Here is a 21,122-nt window from a genome sequence, read left to right as displayed (position 1 = left end):
TAACACAAATATTCCATTTCATTCGGTGCCCCTCACCTCTCTCTTCAGCCAGGTTTTCAGTGGACTGATTAAAGATTTCACTCCCTCCACTAGGTAGGTCTGGGGTGGGCAGTTGTCTTCTCGCAACTCTGAGAAAGAGAACAAAGGCATTATATTTGTTATGATGCTTGTGAAATAAAATAAAAATACTACAATATATTTATTGGGTTAGGTGGATTTTACAGCTTCAGTCACCTTTCAGGGTCTCCAGCAGGTTCTTGGCCACATACCAGCAGATAGCCTCAAAGTAGGGAAACTTGAAGAGGTCTGGAGTCTTCAGACGACGCTCCATCTCGTAACACCTGAGCTGCATGCCAATGTTGAGGTTGTGGAGGAAGTTACCTCCGAACGCCATGCAATCCTGAGACGTGAGGACGGCATGGATCCATCCTGCAGAGGGCAGCACACACAAACACAGTCAATGTTTGACTCACTGACTGTGGTAATACAAGGACACTGGCCAGGTGTTGTATTTGTCAAATCGGTAGCCAAGCATCGATCATCATGTCACCAGAATAAGACCCTCGATATTCATTGGAAAAAAGCATCAAGTTCATCACCTTGCACTTTCACCACCTTGAGAAGTTCATCATAACTTATTTCATCTGTAGCCTAATAAACTGCATTTTTTCATTAGAGTAGTGGGAGGACCACACAACATATCATCGCGTGATTCCAAGTTTACTTCGATATGATGGTTATCATATCAATATTTCTGCATAAAAAGGCAGTTCTATCACATTATTAATTTTATCGACACAAAAAGATCCCACCTTGTCCAGCGTATTTTGTTTTGACAACAATTGGAAGGTTTACAGGCAAATGTTTCCATCGGTTCTGTCACATTCCCTCTCCGACATCTATTTTACTGGCATAAAAAGGTTGGATGTAAACCTGGTATGTGACACACAAACACCAACCTGATAAAAACTGACACACACACTGTTGGCACACAAACTGACCTGACAACACAAACATACAGGGTCATATCAGGCCTGCCTGACCTGGTCAAGATAAAGCAGTGCTCTTTATACCTCCGGAGAGAACAGAAAGCAGAGACGGCGGTGACGCAGCACTGATACTGCAGGCACTGACGCGGTTACGGGGTTACCGCGGTTGAGCGGCCAAGTATGTTGTGCTCTACCCCCTCCTCAAATCTCTATCCCACCTCTCCACACCCCCTTAACCCTCTGGAGAAAACACAGCTGCAGTCCTTAACCTTTACTCAAGGTATACAACTTTGGGAGCATTTTAAAACGTGTGAGTTTTCTTGTTCCTATGGGAGTATTGACACAGAAATGTATGGATACCCTGAACTTGTGAAAAGTCTGTTGAGTTGCACACGATTGCTGTTCTGAAGCGATTGCATATCCTGTATAGTTTTACATCGTCCTCAGGTGATCTCCATGGGCAAAAAAACATGGAACCCTGTGATCTACAAATGAAATACGACCCCCCCATCAGGTAAGCTTATGGAAGGGTCCTTGTGGTGACAACAGAGATGGTGAAATGGGGTTAAATCACTAAAGGACATGAGTGAAACCACTCTAAAAGCCATCTGGAGTTAATGAGGAGAACAAGGAGCATGTGTTAACCATGAGGTTCTACTTACTGCGGTCGCCCGTTCACGGCTCTCTAGACGTGTTACGTCATCAAGACATGGGGTGGAATGTGAGAGGTGAATTACAAGTCATATGCTATAGCAGAGGCTTGGCTGGGGATAAAGTAGGCCCAAGAGCTTCTAATATGGTCGCTTTCACGACATTACTGGTGCGGTTGTTCCATTAGGGAACGTCCTATTGTGTTACGACAATATAGACGGGTGTGTCTAGTGTCTAGGCTGTGGCTGAGCAAAGATTTCTTTTCCAAATTCTCTTGGCAATGACATGTCAGTGTTTAAAAAAAGGGAGTCAGTTTCCAGGCAGACACCCTGGGAAACTAGACTGTTTTGTTTCTGTCTACTTTGAGGATATAGACAGGTTTCTCTACGGAGGGGCAGACAAGACTACCAGATAGTCTATTTATACATCACCAAAAGCAGGCGTGTGAGGTATTTAAGGACACCGTGGAAAAGGTCTTTTAAGGACACTGTCTAATTCCAGAGGGGTTTCTGTGTCACACACTCACAGGGCCAGTCTACATCGTCAGTGGTAACCCCTCTTCATCTACACTATGGTTCCATTAACACAAGCCTAATGGAAGCTGTTTAGCTCTTCTCAGGAAAACTAAATACATGGCATGTTACAAGAGAAAGCAAATAAAGACCAAATGCTTGCACACACACACACTCTGCAGTGGAGGACTGCTGAGGGGAGGACTGCTAATAATAATGGCTGGAATGGAGCAAATAGGATGGTATCAAACACATGGTTTCCATGTAGTTGATACCATTCCACCTGTTCCGCTCCAGCCATTACCACGAGCCCGTCCTCCCCAATTAAAGGTACCACCTTCCTCCTGTGACACACACACCTGTGGGGATGAGCAGCGTGGTTCCTTGCTGCACGACACACTTGTAGCACTTGTCCACCTTGTCCCCAAAGAACACCTCACTCTGGTTGGGGGAGGAGCTCCAGGCCTCGTATAGTGCAAGGTTGGCCTGGGTCGGCTTGATCATGTAGAATATCTTCTCACCCTGGAAACACAGAGAGAGTAGAGGGAGTTAACGAGAGTTCATAAAAAAATTAAGCATTTTAACCCAAGAGAAATCACAATGTGACTAGAAAATGAGGAGCACTCAGATGCCTGCAAAGATGTTTCATTTCAGAGACACACAGATGTGTTTGACTTTCTACCAGGGAATTTTTTTCTTCAATTTATGGTGCATTTCCCAGCCCTATTTTTCACAAGCTGAACTGCACATTGCTTCTATAGCTAAGGAGAGTGCTTGCCTGCCAGCCTGGTGATGTCACCATGAACACAAAGCACAGTTTGTGATTAGCAGCGGTTGGTTACTTTGTTGCCGTTGAAGGGATCATTTATTACCACGTTGGGGACAGAATTCCCCCTGGAGCTTGCCAACAACGAAATGTACTGCTGAGGTGAACTTCCGCCAGGGTACCAATCAGCCTAGATTGCTCTAAATAGCTCCCCCATGTACAAACATACTTGATTAAAATGTCAGCGCGCATTACAAGTGGTGAGAGGAATGCCAAAGAGCGAGCCAGGCCACCGATTTATCACCAAATAATGTTGTGGACACAGTTGATTTTATTGACTTGCCAAACTGCACTCAGCTCACTGCTAGGATTTGATAGCCTAGTGTCCATGTAGGACATGTAACTAACACCCACTCACCCAGAGAACGTGATACCACACAGAGGTGCCGCCGAAGTCGATGTGGAAGTCAGTGTAGCTGTTCTTAACCCCCATGAGGCAGTACTTCTGGACAAAGGGCTTGGGGAAGAAGGAGTCATCCGGCCAGTAGTTCTCCACCCAGGACATGTTCTGAGCTACGTCAGGTACCACCACCTGATCTGCCATCCTGGGGGGGAGAGTTAGCGGTAAGAGAGGTATGGCTACTTAAGAGGGTCAAAAATCACAGTAAAAGTGCTGAAATATACTAAATAATGATAGAATTGATAGTAGTTTGATCACTTTTGTCATGAGCTGTACATAATGTATTGTTGAATGTTTGTGTTCATTCTTGTTTTTCTCTTGTGAATCATGAAGAACTTGACAGCAGTCTGGATGCTCTTGATTTCTGTTTGCATGTCTTGTAAATAGCATTCATTTAAAATGTATCCATTTGAATGGAGAGAGAGTCTGCAATGGATTATTAGAAGTAGGACCAAATTACAGCTTACCTGGTATCAGAGAACTCCAGGCTGATAACGTTGAGCACCTTGGGCCGATGAGGCTTGTAGTAATACTTAATAAACTCTTTCAGCTTCATCTTGCTGTCTGCTTGCCTGGCCACGTCGATGACGTCAATGACTTTGTCACCGCCTGTGGACGACAAGAGAATGATGACCAAGCCGTCATATAGTTGAGCAGACAGCAAAACGTGGTATCAGTCTGCCCATGGAATCATCATCATTTTGTGTCTACAGTTGCACCATTCAGCCAGATATAATACATCTGGTTAAGAGAAAGGATCATTCCTACTGAAGTGACAGACAACAGGGATAGACATTTTAAATGGGAGTCAGTGGGCAAGGGGATCTGAACTCTGAAGCTCTCTGGCATTTCCATGTCTCTTTACAACTCCTAAGGGAGAGACTGGCACAGCCAATACACCATTGGAGTGGGGGGCGGGGGGTGAGGGCCAGACAATCTGTCCAGTCCATATGAGTCCCAGAGGTGGAGACTGGGGAAGGGGCCACTGTCTTTAATGGGTGTGAGGGTAAAAACCCACCAGCACTCACACACAGCTGGGAGGCAGTGAATCAAACGACACAGTGAAAGCCGGGGAGAGAGAGGGCCGGAAACGGGGGCCTGTCGGCAGTGTGGGGACAGGACAGCTGGTGCTTGTGTGATCCTCCCACCACCAACCCACACACCCCTAATGTTCCCCAACCCCCTACACATCACACACGGCGGGTCCAGCTGGACAGCGTCTGATGACAGTGAACAGCTGGAGTTAGGGTAGCTAGCCAAACAGAGAGAGCAGAACAGAGAGTGTTCAGTCTACCAGCCAACAAGCCCAAAACAGACCATAGTAAATACTCCACACTACACCTTTATATTGGCTGGTAGCACATGGTCAAACTATTCCTGTGTTTTAAGCAATGCACCGATACCTGGCATTCACTCCAGCTAGACCCTGTAGGGTGCTTCCAGACACCAACCTTTCACATGATATTTAGACTGAAAACTTCACCTACCCCCAACGAGGAGGAACAACATTAAGTACTGGGAGGTGACAAATGCCAGGAGGTTTATCCTAAGCTGGCCGACCATAGTCTAGGCTTGGGTAACCCCAGGAGAGAGCAGATTCCAGGCCTGTCCCCCATTGTGTCCCAACTGTAAGGAGGTAGGTAACCTGATCCTGCTTGTGTTCTGTCTCCACCCAGTCACAACACCTGTGCTGCTTCCCATCAGAGCAGCTTAATGCTCAACGGAGCAGGCAGAAGGTGGAATATGAACTCCATGATAAAACACAAGCAGCTTAATGCTCAACGGAGCAGGCAGAGGGTGGAATATGAACTCCATGATAAAACACAAGCAGCTTAATGCTCAACGGAGCAGGCAGAGGGTGGAATATGAACTACCATGATAAAACACAAGCAGCTTAATGCTCAACGGAGCAGGCAGAGGGTGGAATATGAACTCCATGATAAAACACAAGCAGCTTAATGCTCAACGGAGCAGGCAGAGGGTGGAATATGAACTCCATGATAAAACACAAGCAGCTTAATGCTCAACGGAGCAGGCAGAGGGTGGAATATGAACTACCATGATAAAACACAAGCAGCTTAATGCTCAACGGAGCAGGCAGAGGGTGGAATATGAACTCCATGATAAAACACAAGCAGCTTAATGCTCAACGGAGCAGGCAGAGGGTGGAATATGAACTCCATGATAAAACACAAGCAGCTTAATGCTCAACGGAGCAGGCAGAGGGTGGAATATGAACTCCCATGATAAAACACAAGCAGCTTAATGCTCAACGGAGCAGGCAGAGGGTGGAATATGAACTCCATGATAAAACACAAGCAGCTTAATGCTCAACGGAGCAGGCAGAGGGTGGAATGATAAAACACAAGCGGTGTTGGGTTGCGTTGGGCATCCAGTCGGTCCAGATAGCTGTGGGTTAGTAATGGGCTTGTAATAGGAGCCTTGTGGTACCAGGCCTTTCTATTCTATAGAGAGCAGAGGTGGTCCTGTTGGGGGCTGAGGAAGACCTGCCCTCCCCTCCTGTAGGGCTTATTCAGCCATTGGGAGATGATTGATAAAGGGGCTAAATACCCTCTGAACCTGGCAACACACTGAACCTGGCACCTGTTTGTTTGACGGACAGATGGCGTCCGCTTAACGTTAGGAGCTCATTATCTGACAGAGAATGCATTCATTAGCTTTTAATTATATTCTATTTCAAAGCAATAGGTGTAGGTAACATATGTCCTATCAAATGGGCATCCCGTGCAGTAGACAGGCAGTGGATGGGTTAGTGATCAGTCTTAGCTGTGCTACATGCTAAATGTAGCACAGCTACATTTACTACCCCACTTATTTACTTAGACTCTGAGGATGTTTGCAAATAGACAGAGAAAATCTAGCCCAGGGTGCTTGAGCATGCCCCGCCACACACACACAAACAGTACACACACACACAGGACACACTCTATGTCCTTACCGACAACTTGCTCCACATCTTTGACAGAAAAGGATGGTTGAGGCAGCCTGAGTCCCAGTCCCTCTATGTTGGACACAGCGATGGGGTACTGCCAGCCGTGGCTTTCCAGGTACCTCTGGGTCACCTGCTCCCCAGGCATCCACTGCAGGATCTCATCCCCACTGCAACACACACACACAGACAGACAATGGTTAATGGCTAATTCCTGTTGATATGTTCAACTCTATGTAAATACCCAATGAGAGAAATTAAGAACATAATACATGTTAGTATTGTGACTAAAACAAAGATCACAGTCTTGTTCATAGAAACACGACTGCTGAGGAAACATGCGTTTTCTGTGCAGGTGTGAGAGTGGGTCTAGCTTTGCATCAGAGTCCTTGGTGGTAAGTGTTCTGGGATCCTACCTGGTAAAGGTCCTGTTCTGGAGCTCCTTGACAAACACAGAGGTGCCAGCCTGCACTGGCTTGGTGCCATCGTCCTGCTCGGTGTAGTCATGCCTGTGCCAGTTGTTGCGCTTTTTCACTGCAAGAGGAGAAACGCAGAACATCAGACTCACACAAAGCCACAGCCTTCACTGGCCATGAAAACGATCACTATAGCCAGTGACAGACCTGAGACAAATTATTACTGTATTCAATTTTCTTCCCTTAAACCAACGGAGGCTTGTGAATTATGGATAATAGTCATTAGTCTTGATAATATATTTTCCCCGTTCCTCCCCTAGCAGAGGCCAAGGTGAGGGCTAGGACCAATTTAAGTCGAAGGATTACAGCCCCATTCAATTAGCCTGGTAATGTCTGGCCCCGGGCTCTGAGGTCAGGCTCCTAAATCAGACTGGAGACTGACGCTCTCCTGGGGACAGTCCATCAGCCATGGAGAGAGAGACCGACTGAGGAAGGGAAGACGGAGAAAAGAGGGAGAGAGAGACCGACTGAGGAAGGGAAGACGGAGAAAAGAGACAGACTGAGGAAGGGAAGACGGAGAAAAGAGACAGACTGAGGAAGGGAAGACGGAGAAAAGAGACAGACTGAGGAAGGGAAGACGGAGAAAAGAGACAGACTGAGGAAGGGAAGACGGAGAAAAGAGACAGACTGAGGAAGGGAAGACGGAGAAAAGAGACAGACTGAGGAAGGGAAGACGGAGAAAAGAGACAGACTGAGGAAGGGAAGACGGAGAAAAGAGACAGACTGAGGAAGGGAAGACGGAGAAAAGAGACAGACTGAGGAAGGGAAGACGGAGAAAAGAGACAGACTGAGGAAGACGGAGAAAAGAGACAGACTGAGGAAGACGGAGAAAGAGACAGACTGAGGAAGACGGAGAAAGAGACCGGAGGAAGACGGAGAAAAGAGACAGACTGAGGAAGACGGAGAAAGAGACAGACTGAGGAAGACGGAGAAAAGAGACAGACTGAGGAAGGGAAGACGGAGAAAAGAGACAGACTGAGGAAGACGGAGAAAAGAGACAGACTGAGGAAGACGGAGAAAAGAGACAGACTGAGGAAGGGAAGACGGAGAAAAGAGACAGACTGAGGAAGACGGAGAAAAGAGACAGACTGAGGAAGACGGAGAAAAGAGACAGACTGAGGAAGACGGAGAAAAGAGACAGACTGAGGAAGACGGAGAAAAGAGACAGACTGAGGAAGACGGAGAAAAGAGACAGACTGAGGAAGGGAAGACGGAGAAAAGAGACAGACTGAGGAAGACGGAGAAAAGAGACAGACTGAGGAAGACGGAGAAAAGAGACAGACTGAGGAAGGGAAGACGGAGAAAAGAGACAGACTGAGGAAGACGGAGAAAAGAGACAGACTGAGGAAGACGGAGAAAAGAGACAGACTGAGGAAGACGGAGAAAAGAGACAGACTGAGGAAGGGAAGACGGAGAAAGAGACAGACTGAGGAAGACGGAGAAAAGAGACAGACTGAGGAAGGGAAGACGGAGAAAAGAGGGAGAGAGAGACAGACTGAGGAAGGGAAGACGGAGAAAAGAGGGAGAGAGAGACAGACTGAGGAAGGGAAGACGGAGAAAAGAGGGAGAGAGAGACAGACTGAGGAAGGGAAGACGGAGAAAAGAGGGAGAGAGAGACAGACTGAGGAAGGGAAGACGGAGAAAAGAGGGAGAGAGAGACAGACTGAGGAAGGGAAGACGGAGAAAAGAGGGAGAGAGAGACAGACTGAGGAAGGGAAGACGGAGAAAAGAGGGAGAGAGAGACAGACTGAGGAAGGGAAGACGGAGAAAAGAGGGAGAGAGAGACAGACTGAGGAAGGGAAGACGGAGAAAAGAGGGAGAGAGAGACAGACTGAGGAAGGGAAGACGGAGAAAAGAGGGAGAGAGAGACAGACTGAGGAAGGGAAGACGGAGAAAAGAGGGAGAGAGAGACAGACTGAGGAAGGGAAGACGGAGAAAAGAGGGAGAGAGAGACAGACTGAGGAAGGGAAGACGGAGAAAAGAGGGAGAGAGAGACAGACTGAGGAAGGGAAGACGGAGAAAAGAGGGAGAGAGAGACAGACTGAGGAAGGGAAGACGGAGAAAAGAGGGAGAGAGAGACAGACTGAGGAAGGGAAGACGGAGAAAAGAGGGAGAGAGAGACAGACTGAGGAAGGGAAGACGGAGAAAAGAGGGAGAGAGAGACAGACTGAGGAAGGGAAGACGGAGAAAAGAGGGAGAGAGAGACAGACTGAGGAAGGGAAGACGGAGAAAAGAGGGAGAGAGAGACAGACTGAGGAAGGGAAGACGGAGAAAAGAGGGAGAGAGAGACAGACTGAGGAAGGGAAGACGGAGAAAAGAGGGAGAGAGAGACAGACTGAGGAAGGGAAGACGGAGAAAAGAGGGAGAGAGAGACAGACTGAGGAAGGGAAGACGGAGAAAAGAGGGAGAGAGAGACAGACTGAGGAAGGGAAGACGGAGAAAGAGGGAGAGAGAGACAGACTGAGGAAGGGAAGACGGAGAAAAGAGGGAGAGAGAGACAGACTGAGGAAGGGAAGACGGAGAAAGAGGGAGAGAGAGACAGACTGAGGAAGGGAAGACGGAGAAAAGAGGGAGAGAGAGACAGACTGAGGAAGGGAAGACGGAGAAAAGAGGGAGAGAGAGACAGACTGAGGAAGGGAAGACGGAGAAAAGAGGGAGAGAGAGACAGACTGAGGAAGGGAAGACGGAGAAAAGAGGGAGAGAGAGACAGACTGAGGAAGGGAAGACGGAGAAAAGAGGGAGAGAGAGACAGACTGAGGAAGGGAAGACGGAGAAAAGAGGGAGAGAGAGACAGACTGAGGAAGGGAAGACGGAGAAAAGAGGGAGAGAGAGACAGACTGAGGAAGGGAAGACGGAGAAAAGAGAGAGAGAGACAGACTGAGGAAGGGAAGACGGAGAAAAGAGAGAGAGAGACAGACTGAGGAAGGGAAGACGGAGAAAAGAGAGAGAGAGACAGACTGAGGAAGGGAAGACGGAGAAAAGAGAGAGAGAGAGACAGACTGAGGAAGGGAAGACGGAGAAAAGAGGGAGAGAGAGACAGACTGAGGAAGGGAAGACGGAGAAAAGAGGGAGAGAGAGACAGACTGAGGAAGGAAGACGGAGAAAAGAGGGAGAGAGAGACAGACTGAGGAAGGGAAGACGGAGAAAAGAGGGAGAGAGAGACAGACTGAGGAAGGGAAGACGGAGAAAAGAGGGAGAGAGAGACAGACTGAGGAAGGGAAGACGGAGAAAAGAGGGAGAGAGAGACAGACTGAGGAAGGGAAGACGGAGAAAAGAGGGAGAGAGAGACAGACTGAGGAAGGGAAGACGGAGAAAAGAGGGAGAGAGAGACAGACTGAGGAAGGGAAGACGGAGAAAAGAGGGAGAGAGAGACAGACTGAGGAAGGGAAGACGGAGAAAAGAGGGAGAGAGAGACAGACTGAGGAAGGGAAGACGGAGAAAAGAGGGAGAGAGAGACAGACTGAGGAAGGGAAGACGGAGAAAAGAGGGAGAGAGAGACAGACTGAGGAAGGGAAGACGGAGAAAAGAGGAGAGAGAGACAGACTGAGGAGGGAAGACGGGAGAAAAGAGGGAGAGAGAGACAGACTGAGGAAGGGAAGACGGAGAAAAGAGGGAGAGAGAGACAGACTGAGGAAGGGAAGACGGAGAAAAGAGGGAGAGAGCGACAGACTGAGGAACGGGAAAGACGGAGAGAAAAAGAGGGAGAGAGAGACAGACTGAGGAAGGGAAGACGGAGAAAAGAGGGAGAGAAGAGACAGACTGAGCAGAAGACGGAGAAAGAGAGAGACAGAGGAGGAGAAAAGAGGGAGAGAGAGACAGACTGAGGAAGGGAAGACGGAGAAAAAGAGGGAGAGAGAGACAGACTGAGGAAGGGAAGACGGAGAAAAGGGAGAGAGAGACAGACTGAGGAAGGGAAGACGGAGAAAAGAGGGAGAGAGAGACAGACTGAGGAAGGGAAGACGGAGAAAAGAGGGAGAGAGAGACAGACTGAGGAAGGGAAGACGGAGAAAAGAGGGAGAGAGAGACAGACTGAGGAAGGGAAGACGGAGAAAAGAGGGAGAGAGAGACAGACTGAGGAAGGGAAGACGGAGAAAAGAGGGAGAGAGAGACAGACTGAGGAAGGGAAGACGGAGAAAAGAGGGAGAGAGAGACAGACTGAGGAAGGGAAGACGGAGAAAAGAGGGAGAGAGAGACAGACTGAGGAAGGGAAGACGGAGAAAAGAGGTGAGAGAGAGACAGACTGAGGAAGGGAAGACGGAGAAAAGAGGGAGAGAGAGACAGACTGAGGAAGGGAAGACGGAGAAAAGAGGGAGAGAGAGACAGACTGAGGAGGGAAGACGGAGAAAAGGGAGAGACGAGACAGACTGAGGAGGGAAGACGGAGAAAAGAGGGAGAGAGAGACAGACTGAGGAAGGGAAGACGGAGAAAAAGAGGGAGAGAGAGACAGACTGAGGAAGGGAAGACGGAGAAAAGAGGGAGAGAGAGACAGACTGAGGAAGGGAAGACGGAGAAAAGAGGGAGAGAGAGACAGACTGAGGAAGGGAAGACGGGAAAGGAGGACGGAAGAACAAGAGGAGAGAGAGACGACTGAGGAAGGGAAGACGGAGAAAAGAGGGAGAGAGAGACAGACTGAGGAAGGGAGACGGAGAAAAGAGGAGAGAGAGACAGACTGAGGAAGGGAAGACGGAGAAAAAGAGGAGAGAGAGACAGACTGAGGAAGGGAAGACGGGAGAAGACGAAAGAGGGAGAGAGAGACAGACTGAGGAAGGGCGACGACGGAGAAAAGAGGGAGAGAGAGACAGACTGAGGAAGGGAAGACGGAGAAAGAGGGAGAGAGAGACAGACTGAGGAAGGGAAGACGGAGAAAAGAGGGAGAGAGAGACAGACTGAGGAAGGGAAGACGGAGAAAAGAGGGAGAGAGAGACAGACTGAGGAAGGGAAGACGGAGAAAAGAGGAGAGAGAGACAGACTGAGGAAGGGAAGACGGAGAAAAGAGGGAGAGAGACAGACTGAGGAAGGAAGACGGAGAAAAGAGGGAGAGAGAGACAGACTGAGGAAGGGAAGACGGAGAAAAGAGGGAAGAGAGAGACAGACTGAGGAAGGGAAGACGGAGAAAAGAGGGAGAGAGAGACAGACTGAGGAAGGGAAGAACGGAGAAAAGAGGGAGAGAGAGACAGACTGAGGAAGGGAAGACGGAGAAAAAGAGGGGGAGAGAGGACGGACTGGGAGGAAGGGAAGACGGAGAAAGGAGGGAGAGAGAGAACAGACTGAGGAAGGGAAGACGGAGAAAGAGGGAGAGAGAGACAGACGTGAGGAAGGGAAGACGGAGAAAAAGAGGGAAGAGAGAGACAGACTGAGGAAGGGAAGACGGGAGAAAAGAGGGGAGAGAGAGACAGACCTAGGAAGGGAAGACGGAGAAAAGAGGGAGAGGAGGAACAGACTGAGGAAGGGAAGACGGAGAAAGAGGGAGAGAGAGACAGACCTGAGGAAGGGAAGACGGAGAAAAGAGGGAGAGAGAGACAGACTGAGGGAAGGGAAAGACGGAGAAAAGAGGGAGAGAGAGACAGACTGAGGAAGGGAAGACGGAGAAAGAGGAGAGAGAGACAGACTGAGGAAGGGAAGACGGAGAAAGAGGGAGAGAGAGCAGACCTGAGGAAGGGAAGACGGAGAAAAGAGGGAGAGAGAGACAGACTGAGGAGGGAAGACGGAGAAAAGAGGGAGAGAGAGACAGACTGAGGAAGGGAAGACGGAGAAAAGAGGGAGAGAGAGACAGACTGAGGAAGGGAAGACGGAGAAAAAGGAGAGAAGAGTCAGACTGAGGAAAGGGAAGGACGGAGATAAAGGAGGGAGAGAGAGACAGACTGAGGAAGGGAAGACGGAGAAAAGAGGGAAGGAGAGACAGACTGAGGAAGGCGAAGACGGAGAAATAGAGGGAGAGACAGACGAGGAGGGAAGAGGAGAAAAGAGGGAGAGAGAGACATGACTGAGGAAGGGAAGACGGAGAAAAGGGGAGAGAGAGACAGATGAGGAAGGGAAGACGGAGAAAGAGGAGAGAGACAGACTGAGGAGGGAAGACGGAGAAAAGAGGAGAGAGAGACCGACGGAGGACGGAAGACGGAGAACAAGAGGGAGAGAGAGACAGACTGAGGCAGGAAGACGGAGAAAAGAGGGAGAGACAGACTGAGGAAGGGAAAGACGGAGACACAAGAGGAGAGAAGCAGATGAGGAAGGGAAATCGGAGAAAAGAGGGCGAGAGAGACAGACTGAGGAAGGGAAGACGGAGAGAAAGAGGGAGATGAGAGACAGACTCGAAGGAAGGGAAGACGGAGAAAATGAGCGGAGCAAGAGACCAGACTGAGGAAGGGAAGACGGAGAAAAGAGGAGAGAGACAGGACTGAGGAAGGGAAGACGGAGAAAAGAGGGAGAGAGAGACAGACTGAGGAAGGGAAGACGGAGAAAAGAGGAGAGAGAGACAGACTGAGGAAGGGAAGACGGAGAAAAGAGGGAGAGAGAGACAGACTGAGGAAGGGAAGACGGAGGAAAAGAGGGAGAGAGAGACAGACTGAGGAAGGGAAGACGGAGAAAAGAGGGAGAGAGAGACAGGACTGAGGAAGGGAAGACGGAGAAAAGAGGGAGAGAGACAGGACTGAGGAAGGGGAAGACGGAGAAAAGAGGGAGAGAGAGACAGACTGAGGAGGGAAGACGGAGAAAAGGAGAGAGAGACAGACTGAGGAAGGGAAGACGGAGAAAAGAGGGAGAGAGAGACAGACTGAGGAAGGGAAGACGGAGAAAAGAGGGAGAGAGAGACAGACTGAGGAAGGCAAGACGGAGAAAAGAGGGAGAGAGACCAGACTGAGGGAAGGGAAGACGGAGAAAAGAGGGAGAGAGAGACAGACTGAGGAAGGGAAGACGGACGAAAAGAGGGAGAGAGAGACAGACTGAGGAAGGGAAGACGGAGAAAAGAGGGAGAGAGAGACAGACTGATGAAGGGAAGACGGGAGAAAAGAGGGAGAGGAGACAGACTGAGGAAGGGGAAGACGGAGAAAAGAGGGAGAGAGAGACAGACTGAGGAAGGAAGACGGAGAAAAAGAGGGAGAGAGAGACAGACTGAGGAAGGGAAGACGGAGAAAGAGGGAGAGAGAGACAGACTGAGGAAGGGAAGACGGAGAAAAGAGGAGAGGACAGACTGAGGAAGGGAAGACGGAGAAAGAGGGAGAGAGAGGACAGACTGTAGGAAGGAAGACGGAGAAAGAGGGAGAGAGAGACAGACTGGAGGAAGGAGACGGAGAAAAAAGGGAGAGAGAGACAGACTGAGGAAGGGAAGACGGAGAAAAGAGGGAGAGAGAGACAGACTGAGGAAGGGAAGACGGAGAAAGAGGGAGAGAGAGACAGACTGAGGAAGGAAGACGGAAGAAAAAGGAGGGAGAGAGAGACAGGACTGAGGAAGGGAAGACGGAGGAAGAGGAGAGAGACAAGACTGAGGGAAAAGACGGGAAGAGGAGAAGAAGCACAGGACTGTAGGAATGGAAGACGGCGGAAAAGAGGGAGGGAGAGACACGACTGAGGAAGGGCAAGACGGAGAAAAGAGGGAAGAGCGAGTAGACAGACTGAGGAAGGGTGAAGACTGGAGAAGAAAGAGGGAGAGAAGAGGACAGACTGAGGAAGGGCGGAAGACTGAGGAGGAGAAAGAGGGAAGAGAGAGACAGATCTGAGGAAAGGGAAAGACGGAGAAAAGATGGGAGAGAGAGACAGAACTGAGGACAAGGGGAGAGACGGAGAATGAGGAAGGGAAGAGGAGAGAACAGACTGAGGAAGAGAGAGACGTAGAAATGAGGGAGAGAGAGAAAGACCTGAGGGAAGAGAAGACGGAGAAAGAAAGAGGGAGAGAGGAGACAGGACTGAGGAAGGGAAGACGGAGGAAAAGAGGGAGAGAGAGACAGACTGAGGAAGGGGAAGACGGAGGAAAAGAGCGGGAGGAGAGACAGATGAGAAGGGAAGACAGGAAGAGAAAAGAGGAGAAGAAAAGGGGAGAGAGAGACAGGACTGAGGAAGGGAAGACGGAAGAAAAAGAGGGAGGAGAGAGACAGAGCTGAGGGAAGGGAAGACGGAAGGGGGAAAAAAAAGAGGGAGAGATGAGACAGACTGAGGAGGGAAAGACGGAGAAAAGGGGAGAGATGAGAGCGGGACTGAGGGAAGGGGAAGGACGGGAAGAAGAAGAGAGAGAGAGAACAGGACTGGAGGGAAGGGATAGAAGGACGAAAAGAGCGGGAGAGGATGGGACAGACTGAGGAAGGGAAGGACGGAGAAAAGAGGGAGAGAGAACAGACGAGGAAGGGAAGACGGAGAAAAAGAGGGAGAGAGAGACAGACCTGAGGAAGGGAAGACGGAGAAAAGAGGGAGTAGAGAGACTAGGACTGAGGAAGGCCGAAGACGGAGAAAAGGAGGGAGAGGAGAGACCAGACTGAAGGATAGGGAAGACGGAGAAAAGAGGACCGAGAGAGACAGACTGAGGAAGGGAAGACGGAGAAAAGCGGGGAGAGAGACAGACTGAGGAAGGGAAGAACGGAGAAAAGAGGGAGAGGAGAGACAGACTGAGAAGGGAAGACGGAGAAAAGAGGGAGAGAGAGACAGACTGAGGAAGGGAAGACGGAGAAAAGAAGGGGAGAGAGACCGACTGAGGAAGAGAAGACAGAGAAAAGACAGAACGGACAGACAAAGAGACACACAAAAACAGACTGGAATACTGACTCAAGGAGGGTCCATGTTGGGGTTCACAGTTAGGACAGTGGTAAACGTCAATGTCCACCGCATGGTGCTCCTCCACGTGGACACAGCTGTGGGGAGACAGGAGACATCGCTGTCAGTATAAAGAGACAGACAGGACCATGATAGCCTGGTCCCAATATGTGTTATCACATTGACCATAGCGGTTGGCAAGTCAGTACAAACAAATCTGGGACCAGGCTAGCGCCATGGTGTTTCCAATAAATCAACAGGAGGACAGGAGACTGTTCTCTCCAGGATCATAACACCAGAGAAGATGTTGTGGAAACAGGCTCTCTCTCTCACTGATATCCACATCCATGGTTCCAGGGCCCATGCTCTAGACAGCTTGAGGGATTGTGAGAGGGTGTTGTACACAAGGGAGTCAGTCCACTGCTTGAAATAATTTACTTTCGGAAGTTAAAGCCTTTGGGAAAAGGGGTCACATACAAGTTTCTCTCACTGGGTCATCCTTTGGGACAGACTTGAGACTTACGAGAGACAGAAAAGATATCATGGTTTTTCTAAACTGACAGCCTGTTCTGACAGTCTGTGTGGCTGTGGATAGTGATTTATAGGAGGAGCAGAGAGAGGCAATAGAGAGGTTGAGGTAAACACAGATCCAGAAACACTACAGAGTGGTGATGTATAGGAGGAGCAGGGAGAGGTTGAGGTAAACATACAGTGCCTTGCGAAAGTATTCGGCCCCCTTGAACTTTGCGACCTTTTGCCACATTTCAGGCTTCAAACAAAGATATAAAACTGTATTTTTTTGTGAAGAATCAACAACAAGTGGGACACAATCATGAAGTGGAACGACATTTATTGGATATTTCAAACTTTTGACGGAAAAATTGGGCGTGCAAAATTATTCAGCCCCCTTAAGTTAATACTATGTAGCGCCACCTTTTGCTGCGATTACAGCTGTAAGTCGCTTGGGGTATGTCTCTATCAGTTTTGCACATCGAGAGACTGAAATTTTTTCCCATTCCTCCTTGCAAAACAGCTCGAGCTCAGTGAGGTTGGATGGAGAGCATTTGTGAACAGCAGTTTTCAGTTCTTTCCACAGATTCTCGATTGGATTCAGGTCTGGACTTTGACTTGGCCATTCTAACACCTGGATATGTTTATTTTTGAACCATTCCATTGTAGATTTTGCTTTATGTTTTGGATCATTGTCTTGTTGGAAGACAAATCTCCGTCCCAGTCTCAGGTCTTTTGCAGACTCCATCAGGTTTTCTTCCAGAATGGTCCTGTATTTGGCTCCATCCATCTTCCCATCAATTTTAACCATCTTCCCTGTCCCTGATGCTGCCACCACCATGTTTGACAGTGGGGGTGGTGTGTCCAGGGTGATGAGCTGTGTTGCTTTTACGCCAAACATAACATTTTGCACTGTTGCCAAAAAGTTCAATTTTGGTTTCATCTGACCAGAGCACCTTCTTCCACATGTTTGGTGTGTCTCCCAGGTGGCTTGTGGCAAACTTTAAACGACACTTTTTATGGATATCTTTAAGAAATGGCTTTCTTGCCACTCTTCCATAAAGGCCAGATTTGTGCAATATACGATTGATTGTTGTCCTATGGACAGAGTCTCCCACCTCAGCTGTAGATCTCTGCAGTTCATCCAGAGTGATCATGGGCCTCTTGGCTGCATCTCTGATCAGTCTTCTCCTTGTATGAGCTGAAAGTTTAGAGGGACGGCCAGGTCTTGGTAGATTTGCAGTGGTCTGATACTCCTTCCATTTCAATATTATCGCTTGCACAGTGCTCCTTGGGATGTTTAAAGCTTGGGAAATATTTTTGTATCCAAATCCGGCTTTAAACTTCTTCACAACAGTATCTCGGACCTGCCTGGTGTGTTCCTTGTTCTTCATGATGCTCTCTGCGCTTTTAACGGACCTCTGAGACTATCACAGTGCAGGTGCATTTATACGGAGACTTGATTACACACAGGTGGATTGTATTTATCATCATTAGTCATTTAGGTCAACATTGGATCATTCAGAGATCCTCACTGAACTTCTGGAGAGAGTTTGCTGCACTGAAAGTAAAGGGGCTAAATAATTTTGCACGCCCAATTTTTCCGTTTTTGATTTGTTAAAAAAGTTTGAAATATCCAATAAATGTCGTTCCACTTCATGATTGTGTCCCACTTGTTGTTGATTCTTCACAAAAAAATACAGTTTTATATCTTTATGTTTGAAGCCTGAAATGTGGCAAAAGGTCGCAAAGTTCAAGGGGGCCGAATACTTTCGCAAGGCACTGTAGAGCCAGAAACACTAGAGAGTGGTGATGTATAGGAGGAGCAGAGAGAGGTTGAGGTAAACACAGAGCCAGACTACAGAGTGGTGATGTATAGGAGGAGCAGGGAGAGGTTGAGGTAAACACAGAGCCAGACTACAGAGTGGTGTATGTGGGAGACTACCTTTTGGTCCCTCATTTTTTAAAGGAGGTACGAAGTCAAGCAACCTTGAAGTTGGGAGGCGATCGGTTTCATTTGTCTGGAAGACAGGGGTGTTAGGACAAGGAGTTTTTCCCTAGGCCCTAACAATAACCTCTAGACCATTCTGGGCCAGATCTTTCCTATTGGCTATTTACAGACTGGGAATCACAACCATGCGTTTGTCTCAGTATCTCACTGAACTGCGACAGTGTTGACGTCACTCAAACCCCTACACCACCAAACCTCCGACCGCCCCACAACAGCCAGACCACAGGCAGCAACACACACAATCCTCTTGTGCATACCAATGCTTTGTTCCATAAGAGAACGCTGAATAACACACAGAATCCTGTGAATAGGCTTTGAGTGTTTCCATTTTGCGTGGATGCCCACCGATGCATGGAGAAGGGGAGAAAAACAGCAGGCAACATTTGTGTGTCACTGGGGTATGGGAGGAATCTAAGACAGCACTTTAAAGAGCTTCTTCCCAAGTAAGCAAAAAGATAGCCGATTTAAGCTCAACTTTAGTTTCGGCTGACAAGAGCATAAAGAGAAATGTGGACTAAATTATTTTGCTGCTCTGACATGGAAGATTACGTATCAGAAAACACAAAGTTCCTATTTCTTCATAGCGACAATCTGTTTCATTGTGAAAATACAAACGGAGTTTCCCTAGTAGCTAGTTTAAGAGGCTTGAGAGTTCATAAAGATGGCAACAACTTCGCGAATCTCAAGCAATTCCACCTTCTTGCTGCTCTGCAGTCTTCCTCTCATTCAAATCTCCCTGCTCTGTGACTGGTCTTCAGTGGGTACATTTAAATGAGTTCCTGCTCTCTGAAGTTGGGAGTGAAAAAGTGGAATTCCTTTCAGTGTGAAAACAGAAAACACTGGGGGACTTGCTTAGGGCGGTAAATGACAGCCATTAAAGTTCCAGCTCCCTCCCTCAGGGTCCTGGAGTTAGCCTGGGGGCTAGGAGCTGTGTGAGGACGTAGTAAGGGTTTCAATAGCAGATAATGATACTATTTTCACAGAGGGCCTGTCTAGGGGTGGACACAGTTCTCACCAGCCACCATCAGCATTGATCAGAGTGGAAATTGTAAAGGGAATCAAAGGCCAGCAGGAAGCGGCATCACACCTGAACTTTCTCTGGTGGTGCATTGCTGCTGGTTAAGTCTCCTTAGCAATGGTGTTGTTGTTCAGCAGCTCACTCTCTCACTAACTGCAGAGCCAGCCTGAAGCCGTAACAGGTTGGGACTGGGAGTAATAACAGAGGTAAGCAAGAGAACCTTGCCTGATTTTAGGTAGGAATAAGACTTTTAAAAAATGTATTATACATTTTTTGGGTTACTTTATACCCCTTTTTCTCCCTAATTTTGTGGTATCCAATTGGTAGTTACAGTCTTGTCCCATCGCTGCAACTCCCGTACGGACTCGGGAGAGGTGAAGGTCGAGAGCCAAACACAACCCGCACTGCTTCTAGACACACTGTTCGCTTAACCCGGAAGCCAGTCGCACCAATGTGTCGGAGGAAACACCGTCCAACTGGCGACAGTGTCAGCGTGCATGTTCCCGGCCAGCCACAGGAGTCGCTAGAGCGCGATGTGACAAGGACTAGCTGGCCCGACCAAACCCTCCCCTAACCTGGACAATTGTGCGCCGTCTCATGGGTCTCAGTACGGGGCCGGCTGCAACACAGCCTGGGATTGAACCCGGATCTAGCACTGCGATGCAGTGCCTTAGACCGCTGCAACACTCGGTAGGCCGCTAAGAGTTTTTCCTGGTCAAGTAAAGTCATCGGAAAAAACTCAGGGCCCCATTTATAGAAGATCCAATGCTATAAACACCTTCAGTGTCCCAACCCTACAGAGTGACCTCAACAGTCCACCTCCACTCACTTCCTACATCAGCAGCCAAGACAGAGTACAATGCAGCAGTGGGCTGGAATCTGGTCTCCTGAGGTTGCTCAGTGGCCTTGCTGGGGAGACTAGAATGAGTCACAGTGCCAATTATGTCACCCCGGGCCTGACATGAATTCTCCTGCCTCTCTGTCAGGGTGGGACATGCTAGAGCGAGCGCGACAGAGTGAGCGTGTGGCTGAGGGATTGAGGCGAGCCAAGTTGACCTCCAACACCACCTCCTCTGCCTGGTCATCATGTGTAACACCCGCGCAGCGCGGGCCGGCACAGGGGGAAGCAGGGCACTGTGCCACCAGACTGATGCCGTTTCTTCCCTTACGCAATCATGACGGGTTGGGTGAGTCACTTGGAAACTGGAGGGCTGGGGAGTGTTGATGATGATGATGCAACTTGTGAAGCTAGTTATCCTTGACTCCTCGAACTCAAATCAATCTCACTCTTTAAAAACTACTGAGGCTGCCCCATCGAAGACAACAAAACTATAAATCTGGCTTATTTAAGAGCTGTGTGGAAGACAAAACTTTGGTATTTAGTGTATAGTAATAAATCAAGTGACATCAGCCCTGGGTGAAATAAAGCCCAATATGGGTATGTGTTGGTCTGTCACTGTCTCACCACTCTCCCAGAAACAATGCCAGCCCCCTGCCAATGGTGAGCAGACACCAGCATAGCAGCATGAGGTCAAACCAAAGAGAAAGATTGAGGACTCATCTTTTTATCTGTGCCATTAAAGCATCTGTAACAGCATGGGCATCACCAGAGGCTATTTTCTTCTTCATTGGCTGATTGCTCCCAACTCATAGGAATCCATACCCAGTTGACTGCTTTAAAAATGTGGAAGCCCTCAATGGCAAAGTCCATGCTAAAATGGGTTATATCATGATGAGTTCTCCATCCATCTCTATGGGTCAAACATCCTGTCCTGAATCAGGAGAGCTGTCAACTCTCCTACTGCCATCAGCTCCTATCCCTCTACATCCTCTGTTGTGGATCTGCCTGCCTTCCTGTGTGACTGGGGTTATTCATTAGTCTATGTACTGTGAGGGGTTCATTGTGTCTCAATGATCAACCGAGACACACAAAGGGTTGTAGGCGGGCTCAGCCATTACGTTAAGCACTTAATAACCCCCCTGCATAGGGCTCCAACCTGCCTACATTAGAGAACTGGCAGATAGCTAATGGGGGAGAGGATG

The 21,122-nt window shown here is 48.7% G+C and overlaps 1 protein-coding gene across 1 annotated transcript in view; it reads right to left on the bottom strand.

Annotated features, from left to right (window-relative positions):
* The window catches only part of LOC109880582 (lysine-specific demethylase 7B), a 32,346-nt gene that overhangs the window by 5,583 nt on the left and 5,641 nt on the right, over nucleotides 1-21,122 (bottom strand). The window contains exons 2-9 of the mRNA XM_031798244.1: nucleotides 15,553-15,638; nucleotides 6,745-6,862; nucleotides 6,338-6,498; nucleotides 3,846-3,987; nucleotides 3,337-3,523; nucleotides 2,512-2,674; nucleotides 235-429; nucleotides 37-128 (exon numbers count right to left, since the gene is read on the bottom strand). Of these exons, the coding sequence (XP_031654104.1) occupies nucleotides 37-128; nucleotides 235-429; nucleotides 2,512-2,674; nucleotides 3,337-3,523; nucleotides 3,846-3,987; nucleotides 6,338-6,498; nucleotides 6,745-6,862; nucleotides 15,553-15,638 (1,144 nt within the window). The remainder of the gene's footprint in view (nucleotides 1-36; nucleotides 129-234; nucleotides 430-2,511; nucleotides 2,675-3,336; nucleotides 3,524-3,845; nucleotides 3,988-6,337; nucleotides 6,499-6,744; nucleotides 6,863-15,552; nucleotides 15,639-21,122) is intronic.

Source organism: Oncorhynchus kisutch, linkage group LG19 (genome assembly GCF_002021735.2).
Source record: "Oncorhynchus kisutch isolate 150728-3 linkage group LG19, Okis_V2, whole genome shotgun sequence".
In the NCBI taxonomy this organism is placed as follows: domain Eukaryota; kingdom Metazoa; phylum Chordata; class Actinopteri; order Salmoniformes; family Salmonidae; genus Oncorhynchus; species Oncorhynchus kisutch.
This window is presented reverse-complemented; position numbering and strand designations above follow the sequence as displayed.